The 15440-nt window shown below is 46.5% G+C and overlaps 1 protein-coding gene across 1 annotated transcript in view; it reads left to right on the forward strand.

Annotated features, from left to right (window-relative positions):
- PARN (poly(A)-specific ribonuclease) overlaps positions 1-15440 on the forward strand; it is a 48698-nt gene that overhangs the window by 29973 nt on the left and 3285 nt on the right. The window contains exons 22-23 of the mRNA XM_079953818.1: positions 11271-11463; positions 13874-14058. Coding sequence (XP_079809944.1) covers positions 11271-11463; positions 13874-14058 — 378 coding nt within the window. The remainder of the gene's footprint in view (positions 1-11270; positions 11464-13873; positions 14059-15440) is intronic.

Below are 15440 nucleotides of genomic sequence, written 5' to 3' on the forward strand. Positions count from 1 at the left end.
CTGATCACTGCCATTTAAACGCTGCCCAATTAATTTCACCCCCCCTCCCCGGGGCATGCCCTCCAGGAAGTTCTCCTGCACAGGCCCCAATTGAAATGAACGGAAGCTGGCAAGGGGCAAGGCTTGCTGGCATGGGGGCCAGGTTCTGTCACAGCCAGTGTGCCTCTGAGTATTCGTTACTGGGAGTCATGGGTGAGCAGACGACTGGACGCTCATGTCCATCTTTTGGGCTTCCCACAGGTATCTAGTCAGCCGCTGTGAGAACAGGATGCTGGCCTAGAGGGGCCTTTGGCCTGATCCAGCATTCTTATGCTCTTATTGGCAGGACATAAACCGACCGAGACTCTGTGTTCATCATTGGAGGCCCTTCTTTGTGTGCCTCCTCCATGTGAAATTAATACAGTCGTACCTTGGAAGTCGAATGGAATCTGTTCCGGATGTCCGTTCGACTTCCAAAACATTCGTAAGCCAAAGCGCGGCTTCCGATTGGCTGCAGGAAGCTCGTGCAGCCAATTGGAAGCCGACTTCCAAAAAGGTTCACAAATTGGAACACTCACTTCCGGGTTTGCGGGATTCGGGAGCCAAAATGTTTGGGAACTAAGCTGTTCGAAAACCAAGGTACGACTGTACAAGTACCTTGATCCTGGCCTCGTAGCCTGAGAGACCCATGCCCCGTCTGCGCGACACCTTTAAAGCAGTGTCACACTACTTTGAACAGTCCTCCCCAAACAATCCTGGGAGCTGTTAAGGGTGCTGAGAGTTCTTAGGAGAGTCCTCTTCATCTCCCAGAGTTACGTTTTCCATGGTGGTTTTAACAAATCAGCCCTTCTTCCCAGGGAACTCTGGGAACCGTAGCTCTCCTGACAACTCTTAGCACCTTAAAACTACAGTGCCCAGGATTCTCTGGTGGGAAATCATGGTGGTTTGAAGTGGTATGACGCTGCTTTAAGCAGGACCCCTGGTAAAGGACCCCTGGACAGTTAAGTCCAGTCAAAGGCGACTACGGGGTTGTGGCGCTCAACTAGCTTTCAAGCCAAGGGAGCCTGCGCTTGTCCGCAGACAGCTTTCCAGGTCATGTGGCCAGCATGGCTAAACCGTTTCTGGCACAACGGAACACTGTGACAGAAACCAGAGCACACGGAAACGCTGTTTACCTTCCCGCCAATGTGGTACCTATTTATCTACTTGCACTGGCGTGCTTTCAAATTTCTAGGTTGGCAGGAGCTGGGACAGAGCAACGGGAGCTCACCCCGTCATGGGGATTTGAACCGCCAACATTCTGACCAGCAAGCCCAAGAGGCTCAGTGGTTTAGACCGCAGCGCCACTCGCATCCCCTTTACGCATGTAGTGCAGGTGGCGCACTGCTATGGAGCCTGCCCCTTTTTGCGCTGCACGATTTCTTGTAGAGGCAAATGTGGAATAGAGCTGTGTTATTTCCCCCCACCCCCTTACGTGGTTCTTTCAGCATAGGCCGTCAGATTTCTTTCGCAGCAGGGTCCCCGTTTGGGCTCCCATCCTGACCACTTTCGCGGTAGCCCAGTTTACTGAATGCTGAGTTAAACCTTCGTAGGATTCGGCTGCGAAAGAAATGAGCCCTTGAGCAGATTTCTCTGTCCAGCTGGCTCAAGCTATCTGTTTCACTGCAGGGATTTCATCTCCCCTCTCCGCTCCTCCTCACTGCAAAACGCACCAAGCTTCTATTTCCATCGCTAACAGCGTACAAAGGTCGTGCTCTGAATTCTTTTGCAACGAGCTGGAGAAACCTTCAAGAATATAAAACCCCAGGCAGGCAGGGTGCCCTTCCAGTTCTTGCCTAGAAGGCCACGCACGAATCCTTTCCGCTGTGATATTTGACATGTGCTCCTCCCTCCCACCCGCTTCCAATACACAGCCTCAAGTGGTGTTAAACGCCACCTGAATAATCTTTAAAAGTGTCTTCCGCATCATCCCAACAACACCATCAGATTTCAGATGCAGGGATTCAGTTTTCCAGAGTCTACATTTCCCCCTTGCCTTCTTGTGCTGGAACAGCATAAAAACTGAAAGCGCTGCCCTATACCGAGTCCATCTAGGTCAGTATTGTCTACTCTGACTGGCAGCCCCTCTCTGGGATTTCAGAGAGGGAATCTGTCCCAGCCAAGCCTAGAAATGCTGAGGATTAAACCTGTGACCTTCTGCATGCAAAGCTGATAGATAGATAGATGGCTCTTCAGGTGCTGCTGAACTATGACTCCCATAATCCCTAGCCTTTGGGCATCCTTGGTGGGGCTGATGGGAGTTGTAGTTCAGCAACATCCGGTATATAATGTGGGATATACCGTATTGGCCTGAATATAAGCCGCACTTTCCCCCCCAAATTCCAACCGTGAAAAGTTAAAAGTATGGCTTAAATTTGCGACCTTACAAAAATTGGCTTTTACGATAGCGCTGCTGAAACAGACATACGGTAAAACAGAAGGAAAAAAATGTTTTGTTGCCGATTTGCGAGCTTGAGACTGTTCATTTGCCATTTGCGGGTGGGGCTCGCAAGAACAAAGGCTTAAATTGGCTCGGAGTTACAATTGTACCAACCACAGTGATTTTCAGCCTGTAACCCAATTTTAAGGGAGCGGCTTATATTTGGGTATTGTCTTCTTTTTCCCTTGAATTTTAAAGGTGCGGCTTATATTTGGGCCAATACGATATACTGTTAGGTTTATTTGTTCAGGATACTGACATACCACTTTTCAGGTGAAACTCACGAAGGTTTTTTTTTTTTTTTTTTAATACATTAAAATGGTAAGGATCGACCAAAACTATGTAATAAAACAGTAGGGTCTAGGTACCAAAAACAGAAGCCTTTTAAAAGCTTAGATCTCTCATTCCCTCAGGACAAAGATGGACTTTAGATAGACCTGTGACAAAAACTAATGGAGGGGGAAGATAACCTCAGCTAGAGGCTAGAATTTAGTGGTGAGTCTTTTGATGTCCAACCTGGGAACACCACTGGGACGCGGGTGGCGCTGTGGGTTAAACCACAGAGCCTAGGACTTGCCGATCAGAAGGTTGGCGGTTTGAATTCCCACAACGGGGTGAGCTCCCGTTGTTCAGTCCCCGCTCCTGCCAACCTAGCAGTTCGAAAGCACATCAAAGTGCAGGTAGATCAATAGGTACCACTCCAGCGTGAAGGTAAACGGCGTTACCGTGCGCTGCTCTGGTTCGCCAGAAGCGGCTTAGTCCTGCTGGCCACATGACCCGGAAGCTGTACGCCGGCTCCCTCGGCCAGTAAAGCGAGATGAGCGCCGCAACCCCAGAGTCGGCCACGACTGGACCTAATGGTCAGGGGTCCCTTTACCTTTACCTGGGAAAAGCATAAAGTTGTACAGCGTTGTCGGGATATGGCTAACAATACAGATTTTATCTATATTTTGATCATTTTATTTGCTGATTTTAACGTTGGTGGTTATTGCTGTTTTAATGAATGTTTTACATCATCGCATGTAAGCCGCTTAGAGGTGTGTGGTTGTTTTTTTTTAATGAAGTGGCATTAAATTTTGCTAGCTAAATACATAAATAAGGATATATAGGCAAGAGTAATTGTGCTCCAAACTGCAGTACGATTGTCTATAGAATCAGAGCTGATGAGGAGAGCCTGTTTTAACCACCTGCCTGACTTGCCCACACCAACCAGCCCAATATTGGAATGCAAGGCTTGCCGGGTGGCTGAAAACGACAACTTTTCACTGTGACATCTGTGGCTTAGCTGCTGCCTTTTAAGGAAGTTCTAGAATGCCCTCTGCAGTGATTTAATGTCTCCCGTGGGATACTGCCCAGCATTTGTCTAAAGGCGAAGACGAGATAGTGTGAAAAGGAATAGCTTTTGGTGCGAGAAAAAATCTTTTGAGCAGGTTGGGGAAAGGGAGAAAACATGCTTATTTCCCCTAAATTGATTTTTGATTTTTGAATTTTATTGTTATTCATGTTTTTATCCTGTATTTTATGCTGCTTTTAAAATTAAGTGTTTAAAATTTGTTGTTAGCTGCCCTGAGCCCGGTTTTTGAACCGGGAAGGGCAGGGTATAAATAAAAATTATTATTATTATTATTATTATTATTATTATTATTATTATTATTCAGGGGGTTTGAGGAAGGGAGGGGAACAGCCTTTGGGCTTATGTAGTTCACAAATACCCTGCAATGAGACTCTCGCTCATCTGCTGTTTTCCTGTGCTCCCGTTATCTGTCTGCATCTTGGGTTTTGATGTGTTTCAGTTAATAATTCAGAGCGGTTTGTTTTTATTTTTGTTTGTCCCACGGGCAACGTAGGGAACGAGGTGCATTTTCTGCCGCCGCTGTAGCTTGGAAGTGATGCACAACGCATCGTAAAAGCTAATCTCCAAAGTGTCATCTGGAAAAACAGGACGGTAAAAGGCCTGTTTGAGATTGTCAGCCGTGAATGTCGGCCTCTTGTCAGCTGGCTTAGATTTTTGCCTTGTCTCATCTCCAGAGCATCATCGGGGGGGGGGGGAGGCATAATTTAAAAAGCAATGATTGCATTTTAAAACATGCAGTGCACTTTGAAACAGGAGTAGGCACCCTTCTCAGCCTGAGGACCGCAGCATTTGTGGGGGGGGGGGCAGCATTATTATTAGTAGTAGTAGTAGTAGTATACCTGTTATGTTTTTATATGTGTAGGAAGCTGCCCAGAGTGGCTGGAGCAAGCCAGCCAGATTGGTGGGGGATTCTTCTTCCTCCTCCTCCTCCTCCTCCTCCTTTTCTTCTTCTTCCTCCTCCTCCTCTTCCTCCTCCTCCTCTTCTACTTCCTCCTCTTCTACTTCCTCCTCCTCCTCCTCCTCCTCCTCGTTCTCTTCTTCTTCTTCTTCTTCTTCTTCTTCTTCTTCTTCTTCTTCTTCTTCGTTCCGTGGTGAAAGCGGGCCTTTGTGTTTTTGCATCCCTTCGGGATCCCTCTGCCTGAGCCGGGCTTGGCTGATCATCCTTTGCTAGGAGAGCCCTGCCAGGGACTTTAAATGGCTTTTGTGACACTGTCCTTGTGTTTTGTCCTTTGATCTGCTGCTCGAGGAATTCCTTGCTGCCTGCCTTGAACTGGAGAGGGTCCAAACTGTGGCAAGTGGCTACTAAGAGGCCACTTTTCTGAGCAGGTTTTTACAGCTCTGCTCGTGTGATCAGTGGACACTGTATTGCGGAAGGGCCATAGCGCAGCATGTATTTCACAGACAAAAGGTCTCCTGAGCACTTCCAGGCAGGGCTGGGAGAGACCCCTGTCAGAAAACCTAGATCGGGGTGGTCCAGCTCATGGCCTAAGGCCCTTTTTTGGTGGCAACATTTGATGTGCCCCCCCCCCACCCTTGCACTGCTTTCCAAAAGCCAGGTAAACAAGGCACTGGGCTTGGGGAAGGAGGCTTGAGGTCACCCTCTTCTGCACTTGTTCCAGCTTCTCAATATCCTTCTTACAATTTTATTGCCCAGAACTGGACACAGTACTCCAGGTGCGGTCAGACCCAAGGCAGAATAGAGCGGCACTATGACTTCCCTTGATCTGGAAACTATGCTTCTGAAACACCGGTCCTGAAAGATCTACATTGGCTCCCAGTACGTTTCTGAGCACAATTCACTTTAAAGGTGCTGACCTTTAAAGCCCTAAATGGCCTCAGCCCAGTATACCTGAAGGAGCGTCTCCACCCCTATCATTCAGCCCAGACACTGAGGTCCAGCTCCGAGGGCCTTCTGGCGGTTCCCTCGCTGTGAGAAGCGAGGTTACAGAGAAGCAGACAGAGGGCCTTCTCAGTAGTGGTGCCTGCCCTGTGGAATGCCCTCACATCAGATGTCAAGGAAATAAAAACACTGACTTTTAGAAGACATCTGAAGGTAGCCCTGTTTAGGGAAGTTTTTTAATGTTTAATCACTTTTGTATTATTATTATTATTAATATCTGTTGGGATCCACCCAGAGTGGCTGGGGAAACCCAGCCAGATGGGCGGGGTATTTATTTATTTATTATTATTATTATTATTATTATTATTATTATTATTATTATTATTATTTTGATGCAGCCTAGACTAGCATTCGCTTTTTTCCTCTCTTTTTTTGGCACTACTGCATCACACGGTTAGCTTACATTAAGCTTGTGGTCCACCAAGACGCCTAGATCATTTCCACATGTGCAGGTGGTTTTGCTTGCCCGAGTGTAAAACCTTACATTTGTCCCTGTTAAAATTCAGTTTGGTAGTTTGGTGGTTCCTCCTTTGGAACGACTGAGAGTGCAGGTTGTCTCCAACGCTGTTGAAATTTATGGATAGGAGGACCGTCAAGCCCATTCATTTCAGTGGGCCTGCTCTTGAGTAGGCCTAGTGTTGGATACAGCTCTTAAGTGTTGGCTGCATGGAGCTGAACATCTTGGCGCATGGAAGTGACTCTCCAGCAACAGCTCATCCACCTACAACAGCCGTTGTACATCACTTTCCTCTAAGCAGTCGGACTGGAAACAGCCAAGGGGCATCAGCTGGCAGCCAAGGGGTTTTGCTGACTCACCAATGAGAGGTGGCTGGCTTTGCGCCCGAGCTTGGCAGGGAGATGAAAGGCAGCGGGTTTGCAAAGTTGCTGGGACTTGAAGGGAAGCTGCAGGATTGCGAGGGCGAAACCTCCGGGAGTGCGTGTGTGCGTGTGTGAGAGAGGGAACACCCACAGAAAGGTGTTTTTTTTTAAATGATATTTATTCCTTTTAAAACATACAAAAAAGAAGAAAAAGAACAAAAGGAACAATACAATATAGACAATACAAAACACAACCTTAATGCCTAAACACAATAAACTAAACTAAACTAAACAAAAACAATTTAAAAACACACATCATACCTTTACCATAATCTATCTTTCATTCCCTTGTTTCATTGACCTCCTCTCACCTCCCTTTTTGTATTCCACTTCTATAAGTTATCTCAGCAATTCCTTTGTCTTAAAATATTTTTAAGCTTATTTCCCATTAAAACTAATATACCTATTTACACTTAACCTCTTAAAACGTTTCCACTAAGGCCATTAAATTTCATTCCAAGATTTTTCTATCCCTCGTTAAATTTTACGAAATTTCCCTATATAGACTTTAAATTTTCCAATCTTCCTACACCGTCTCCTCTTCCTGGTCTCAGCCTCTGCCAGTCCCTTCCATCAACCCCATACAGTCCATCAACCTGGAGATCTTATGTCCGAGGCTCTTAACTCTTCTCCACATCCCTTCTGCCAGTCTTCTTCATATTCTTTAATTCTAGAGAGCAGATCTCGGGGAAACTCCGATCCAACAGTAAGGTTTGCTCCTTCTTTGGGATGTTGCGGGAAACCACCAAGGCAAAAGAAGGAACCGCCACCAGTCTGTAAGGAAAAGCCCCCCCACACACACACACAAAACAGAAGCAAAACATTGATGAGTTGTGTTTTTGCTGTCTATTTTCCCAGAAACTTTGGAAAATGCGTCCCAACTTGTTCCCTCAGACCAGTGTTTCCCAACCTTGTGCCTCCAGCTGTTTTTAGACTACAATTCCCATCATCCCTTGCCACTGGTCTTGCTAGGCAGGGATGATGGGAGTTGTAGTTCAAAAACAGCTGGAGGCACAAGGTTGGGAAACACTGCCTCAGACCTCCTGCTAACCTAGGGAGGGAGGAAGTTGCTAGCCAAAAGGTTACTAGAATTTTAAAAATTTGGACGCACACACACAGGTCAAATCAGGAGTGGGGAATGCAGCCCCAGTCGGCACAGCCAGTCCTCAGAATATTAGGGTCGCATCTGCCAGGGCCGGCCCACCCATGAGGCAAGGCAAGGTGACCACTTCGGGCGGCAGGATACACGGGGCAGCAGATCCAAGGAGCGCATCACCCGCTATTTCTGCCACGGTGGTGGCAGTGGCTGCAGCGCACTCCTTGGAGCCTAGATCCGCCGCCTCCATGCCTCTTCGACAGCCACCTTTTCGTGAACCGGAGGTGCTGCTGGTCTCCTCCCACCCCAAGGGAAGAAATGGAGGGAGCTGCCCTCTTCGGTCTCATGGGCTCTGCGCCCACCCAGCATGATTCAGAGCAGGCCTTAGATTCCCACTTCAACCGTGTTCTGCCAAGGGCAGGGTTCTCCGGATCTGGAGCCAATTAGCACACCGGTGGATGAAGAAGAAGTAATGCTCTATTTGCATAAGGTTAACAGATAGCAACAGGCATACAAAACGCAAATTATAGCAGGGTTCAGCAAACTTTTTCAGCAGGGGGCTGGTCCACTGACCCTCAGGCCTTGTGGGGAGCCGGACTATATTGGGTTGCGGGGGAATGAACGAATTCCTATGCCCCACAAATAACCCAGAGATGCATTTTAAATAAAAGCACACATTCTACTCCTGTAAAAACGCCAGGCAGGCCCCACAAATAACCCAGAGATGCATTTTAAAGAAAAGGACACATTCTTTTACTCATGTAAAAACACGCTGTTTCCCGGACAGTCCATGGGCCGGATTTAGAAGGCGATTGGGCCGCATCCGGCCCCCTGGCCTTAGTTTGCCTACCCATGAATTATAGCACACCAGACAGAAGTCACACACAATCTCCCCTTCAGCTGCCCAGAGCTCCAGGTAGAGTAGCGAGAGACCCCGGCCGATAGTCTCACAACATCTGGTACCTCGACCTGTGAAGAAGCTCTGTGAGCCCCTTCAACCTACAGCTTTTCTAGCCAACTTTGATTGACGGCACCTAGTTAGCAGGCATCACTCATGATCAGCCCGGGACACCAGGTGCAACTCAACAGGAATGCGGAGCAGCTGAGAGTCTCCAACCCAGTTCACTGCAACAGGGTATCCTCCCCACTTAGCCAATCAGCACTTAGAACACAGGAGACCCAGGAAACACCTGGCACAGGTGTGTGGAAAACAAGTTATGCCAGCGTGAATCGGCAAACTTTAAACCGGGGTGTAAAGGGAAAGAGCCATGTCATCTAACTCCTCAAAATTACAGCGGTCTTCCGCGTTTCCCCTACAAACCATTGGGAAAGGTTGATCTGATCCCACCCCCACCTTGTTCCCTGTGTTGATCTTCACTCCCCCCCCACACACCTTCTTCCCTTCTAGGGGGCGCCATTTTGTGGCTCGCCTCAGGTGCCAAAATGTGTGGGCCGGCCCCAATGTCCACATCACATGTGAGGGATAGCTCAGCCGGTTAGAGCACGAGACTCTTAATCTCAGGGCTGTGGGTTCGAGTCCTGTATTGGATGAGAGATTCCTGCACTGCAGGGGGTGGACTGGATGTTCCCTGGGGTCCCTCACAACTCTACAATTCAATAATTCTAAAGCACTTGTATTCTACTTTAAAGAGTCACAGCTCCCCCGTGCCAAAGATTTATGGAAATTTTAAATGGAGGTATTGTTTTTTGTTTGGTTACTATGTTACATATTTTTGCTTTTCTATCGTAAGCCACCCTGTGGTCCTCAGATGAAGAGCGTTATAACAACAAAAACAACAATATAAATATAAATATAGTAATAGATGGTAGTTCCCAGGATTCTGGGCTGGGGAAGAAGAAGAAGCCATGAATCTTCAAAGTGGAATAAATGTGCTTTAATCATACGGCGTGGGATGTGGTATAAGTCTTAACAGCTGTTAAGAAATCATAGATTTATTGTGGAAAGGGGTGGAAAACTCTGTGCAAACTGAAAATGTGTCGTCATTAGCCAAAGATTCAAAACGCAGGAATCAATGAGGGCGACTCTCTTTCCGGGTAATACATTGGGTTGCACAAGACCTGGAGGAAAATCAAGGAAAAGGTTGCCTACAAAGAAATATTTTTAAAGGGTGTGGGTTCAGAAAGTGTTTCTCACAAACGCTCCCTGCAGATTGAGAAAAAGACTCATCGTCTTTAGGCTACAGGGCTGGGGGTTGTTCCATCTGAGCAGAACTGAATAAACCAGAGCTTTCCAAACTTTTCATGTTGGTGACGCACTTTTTAGACATACATCATTTCGCGATAATAGTAATTCAGTTTTGCTAGCAAGGTTAAACTAACCCCCTTCCAGACCCGGGAAGTGCGCAGGGAGCGTTCACACAACTACACACTTTAAGCCGAAACACTAATGTGTCGCGACACAGTTTCAAAAGCTCTGCAGTAGACCATTTGCATTACTTTTTTGTAGTTAAGGAAAAGTAAATTCGCTTAAATAAGACCTTTCAGCCTGGCAGACCTCAGTGCTAGAAACAGCAATGAGCGATCCAGGGTTGGTTATGGAATTCTGGGGGGGTTGTTGGGAGACACCCTCACTGAGCTACAGTTCCCAGCACCCGGGAGAGATGCATTTGGATCAGATCCTGAGATTTCCCATCCCTGCTCTAGTGTGGCATTTTTATACCTGATTTTTTACTTCGTAGTGCTTCCGGCTTTTAAAAGGCTGCTTTGTTTTGCTGCTCATTTTGCTTCTTTGAATGTTGTATTTATTTATTATTTGATGTGCCTTTACAACGTCCTGTTCCGACCTCGACTTCCTTCTTTCGGTGCTTATACAGTGGTGCCTCGCAAGACGAAAATAATCCGTTCCGCGAGTCTCTTTGTCTAGCGGTTTTATCGTCTTGCCAAGCATCCCTATTAGCGGCTTAGCGGCTTAGAAAAAGGGGGGGAAGGGAAAAAACTCGCAAGACTCGCAAGACGTTTTCGTCTTGCAAAGCAAGCCCATAGGGAAATTCGTCTTGCGAAGCGCCTCGAAAAACGGAAAACCCTTTTGTCTAGCGGATTTTTCGTCTTGCGAGGCATTCGTCTTGCGGGGCACCACTGTATTTGGGAGAAGGGGCCTCTGTAGTCAGATATTCTGCAGTGTTGCCTTTCTAATGTTTCCAGAGGTGCTGTAAACCTCTTAAGAGATTTCCTCCTTTGCCCCACCCCACCCCCAACGCCTGTAAAATGGTATAGAAACAATCTAAATACAGTCATACCTTGGTTGTTGAACGCCCTGGAACTTGGATGTTTTGGCTCCCGAATGCCGCAAACCCGGAAGTGATTGTTCCGGTTTGCAAACTTTTTGGGGGCCCCGAATGTCCGACGAGGCTTCCATGGCTTCTGATTTGCTGCTGGAGCTTCCTGTGGCCAATCAGAAGCCACGATTTGGTTTTCGAACATTTTGGAAGTCGAACGGACTTCCGGAACGGATTCCGTTCGACTTCCAAGGTACGGCTGTAAATAGAATGTGGCTGGCGAATAGAGGTTTCTCCTGGCTCCAGTTTGCTTCAGTGTTAACTATCTGTCCCGTTGTATCCTGCAGCCGTGAACACCAGCAAGTACGCCGAAAGCTACAGAATCCAGACCTACGCAGAATACGTGGAGAAGAAGCACGAGGAGAAGAGGCAGGGCAAGAGGAAATGGACGGAAGATGGTTGGAAGGAGATGGAGGGAAAGCGGCTGAAAACACAGGCCGCTCCGTACGTGCTTCAAAACCGGTACTACAACCCAAACAGGTGAGAGGCACTTTTCCATGCATTTCGAAGATGCCCAGGTATTCCCATTTGTAAGACTTCACACCCGCCCTTCGGCATGGAGGGTAGGACTTGAACCCGTGGCTTTCAAGTTACAAGAAAGGAGATTCCGACTAAGCAGCAGGGAGAGCTTTCTTGCAGTAAGAGCTGTTTGATTCCCTCCGGAGGTGGCAAGCGCTCATTCTCGGAGGATTTTGAGCAGAGGTTGGGTGGCTATCTGTCATGGGCTCTTTAGTTGAGATTCTCCTGCGGTTGCAATTAGATGAACCATTCTACGATAAGGTCCCAGGGCAGATTACAACAATGTTATAAAAACAGATACAGCTGTTGCAGTTATAAAACGGGTCAAACCGTTTCACGTGGAACAAGAGAGGCGGGTTCCCCGAAGCAAAATGCCTAAGCTGAGGGCCTTCTGGCGATTCCCTCACTGCGAGAAGTGAGGTTACAGGGAACCAGGCAGAGGGCCTTCTCGGTGGTGGTGCCCTCCTATCAGATGTCAAGGAAATAAACAACTATCTGACTTTTAGAAGACAACTGAAGGCAGCCCTGTTTAGGGAAGTTTTTAATGTTTGAAGTTTTATTCTGTTTTTAATGTTCTGTTGAAAGCCGCCCAGAGTGGCTGGGGAAACCCAGCCAGATGGGCGGGGTAGAAATAAATTGTTGTTGTTGTTGTTGTAGATGGGCGGGGTAGAAATAAATTATTGTTGTTGTTGTTGTTGTTGTTGTTGTTGTTGTCGTCGTCGTCGTCGTCGTCGTCGTCGTCGTCATCATCATCATCATCACAGTGGTACCTCGGGTTACATACGCTTCAGGTTACAGACTCCGCTAACCCAGAAATATTACCTCGGGTTAAGAACTTCGCTTCAGGATGAGAACAGAAATCGTGCAGCGGCAGCAGGAGGCCCCATTAGCTAAAGTGGTGCTTCAGGTTAAGAACAGTTTCAGGTTAAGAACAGACCTCCGAAATGAATTAAGTTCTTAACCTGAGGTACCACTGTATAGCTGTCAGGGTAAAAGGGTGTGTCTTCAGCACTCAGTGGAAGATGTCCAATGAAGAGGCTCGACACACCTCTGCAGGGGCAGGGTTTCTGCAGATTAGGGGTTCCCACAGAGGAATGTTCTATCCTGAGCCGCCACCTCCCAAAATTCCAGGGGTGTTGGAACTCCCAAGAGGTCCCCCTCTGGCAGTCTTGATACCCGAGACGGTCTGTAGGGAAGGATGCAACCTTTCAGATATCTGAGACCTGAGCCATATAAGGCTTTAAACACTTAATGTGAGCACCTTGAACTAAGCCTGTGAATGAACCAGCAACCAGCGTGGCTGTTTTGGAACAAAGGTCATGTGAACATTGTTCTATGTTATTTATTTCACAAAGCTTGACTGTAGGGAGAAAAAAACCTCAAAGCCAGTGCATTGAATTCATCCCATCTTGTTCAATTGGTAATACTGTGCAAGAATCACTGATTTTATTTTAAACATTTTCATCCCATTCTTCAGCTGAAAGGGCTCCCAGAATGGCTTAGAAATATGTCCTTACATGACACGTAAGGAAAAGGGATTTAGGGAGAACTCTAAAAATCTGCTGGAAAGGAAAACAGCTATCTCCTGCCAAGGCTATTACACTTAAGAGAATTAATATGGGTAGATAGTGGGCACCTAAAAGGGAATTGCTGTACTTTACAGGGGGGGAACCCAAACTGAAATCATTGGAAAATATAAGGAGCCGTGCTACAGATTTAAACATACATTTAAAGAAGACTGGAAAACATCTATTGAATATATGGGAAATACCGTATTTTTTGCTCTATAAGACTCACTTTTCCCCTCCTAAAAAGTAAGGGAAAATGTGTGCACGTCTTATGGAGCGAATGCAGGCTGCGCAGCTATCCCAGAAGCCAGAACAGCAACAGGGATTGCTGCTTTCACTGCGCAGCGATCCCTCTTGCTGTTCTGGTTTCTCAGATTCAGAATATCTTTTTTCTTGTTTTCCTCCTCCAAAAACTAGGTGCGTCTTGTGGTCTGGTGCGTCTTATAGAGCGAAAAATATGGTAATTGTGTATAGCTGAAAACGCTGGCAGCATTAAGATAAATTCAACAGTGTAAATAACTTTTGATATAATGGAATACTGAATGGTATAGTTTTTGTAAAATATGCAAGGATTTATGCTATGTAAAATGCACCACGGAAAGAGAAGAAGGGAAATAAGTCGTTGATATTTTAAGGATGTAAAATGAGTATTTTAAATTGTAAAACAGAAAATTTAATAAAAATTATATATAAAGAAACAAAACAGAAGGAAGAGGGATTTGGGTGTTGGGGGAGGAGGCAGCAAAAACAAACTTCTGCATGAGAACCTGAGAATGTCCTCTTTTCTCTCTTTCCCTCCCCAGTTTTTCAGCTACCAGCACTGTGGGGAAGAGAAGCATGAGCCCCATTCAAGAGGAGAGTGGCTGTGACGACATGGAAGAGAGCGAAATGCAGGAGGATGCCCCAGACGCCTTTGCGGAGCCCTTGGAAGAAGGGAAGAAAAAAGCCAAGAAGTTCAAGAAAGCCAAAAGGGAACATGCCTCAGCAGGTAGGTGGAATATGTAGGTGTGTTGAGAAATCAGCAAGTCTGGTGCCGCAGAGAGCTTGATTGAGCTCTGCATGGATTTAGGTTTAGTGGGTGGTGTCTGTGGGGTGAGTTTGGCTCTGCCGGTTTGGTAAGGCTGGATGGGGGGGGGGGAGAGAAAAAAACACACTGGTGCTAGAGCTGCTTCTTAGTCTGTTGCAACATTTGACAGCTCTGCATTTGTGGCCGGCCCCTACAATAAGCCAGCATCAGTAATTTAGCAAAGGCACAAGTTTGTTGTTGTTTAGTCATTTAGTTGTGTCTGACTCTTCGTGACCCCATGGACCAGAGCACGCCAGGCACTCCTGTCTTCCACTGCCTCCCCCAGTTTGGTCAAATTCATGCTGGATAGCTTCGAGAACACTGTCGAACCATCTCGTCCTCTGTCGTCCCCTTCTCCTTGTGCCCTTCATCTTTCCCAATATCAGGGTCTTTTCCAGGAAGTCTTCTCTTCTCATGAGGTGGCCAAAGTATTGGAGCCTCAGCTTCACGATCTGTCCTTCCAGTGAGCATTCAGGGCTGATTTCCTTCAGAATGGAGAGGTTTGATCTTCTTGCAGTCCATGGGACTCTCAAGAGTCTCCTCCAGCACCATAATTCAAAAGCATCAATTCTTCGGCAATCAGCCTTCTTTATGATCCAACTTTATTGTTAAAGTAAAAACACAAGTTACCTTTACTTAATTCTAGTGTCAGACTAGGCCAGTGTTAGTTAACACAAAACAGGGTTAGGGTACGGCAGGATTCTACTTGGCAAGGGTTCAATTTGTGGCAGCTGGGTAGCTCAGTTGATAGAGCACGAGGGTCATGAGTTTGAGCCCCAGGTTGGGCGAAAGATTCCTGCCTTGCAGGGGGTTGGACTAAATGACCCTCATGGTCCCTTCCAGCTCTCTGATTCTATGATTTTTTGAGCAGTGATGCTGGTATATTGTGTCAGCCCTCCAGCACTTCTGCTCACAACTTAGCACTGCCGCACTGCTTCTCTCTCTTTTTTTTAACTGCATCTTAATTTATCATAGATCTCACATCATTCTTGAAGCTACTACTGAAGTTAATCAAATGCTGCGACAGAATTTAAGCTGCTATAATTCTTTTTCAAATATATTTTAAAGACTTTCCATTTAGATACAAACACCTATTTTGGTTTGTTCTTTATTTTTTCAGACAAACTGTCTAGTTCCGCATATTCAATCAATCTTTGGATCTATTCCTGCATAGATGGAAGTTTATCAGATTTCCATATTGCAGCAGTTATAGGACTCTTGCTGCCACTGTAGCGTATAAAAAGATGTCCTTTATTTTTTTAGGGAAGTTCAAATCCATAATTCCCAGAAGGTAAGCTTCTGGT

The sequence above is a fragment of the Podarcis cretensis genome (genome assembly GCF_951804945.1).
Source record: "Podarcis cretensis genome assembly, chromosome: 14".
Classification (NCBI taxonomy): domain Eukaryota; kingdom Metazoa; phylum Chordata; class Lepidosauria; order Squamata; family Lacertidae; genus Podarcis; species Podarcis cretensis.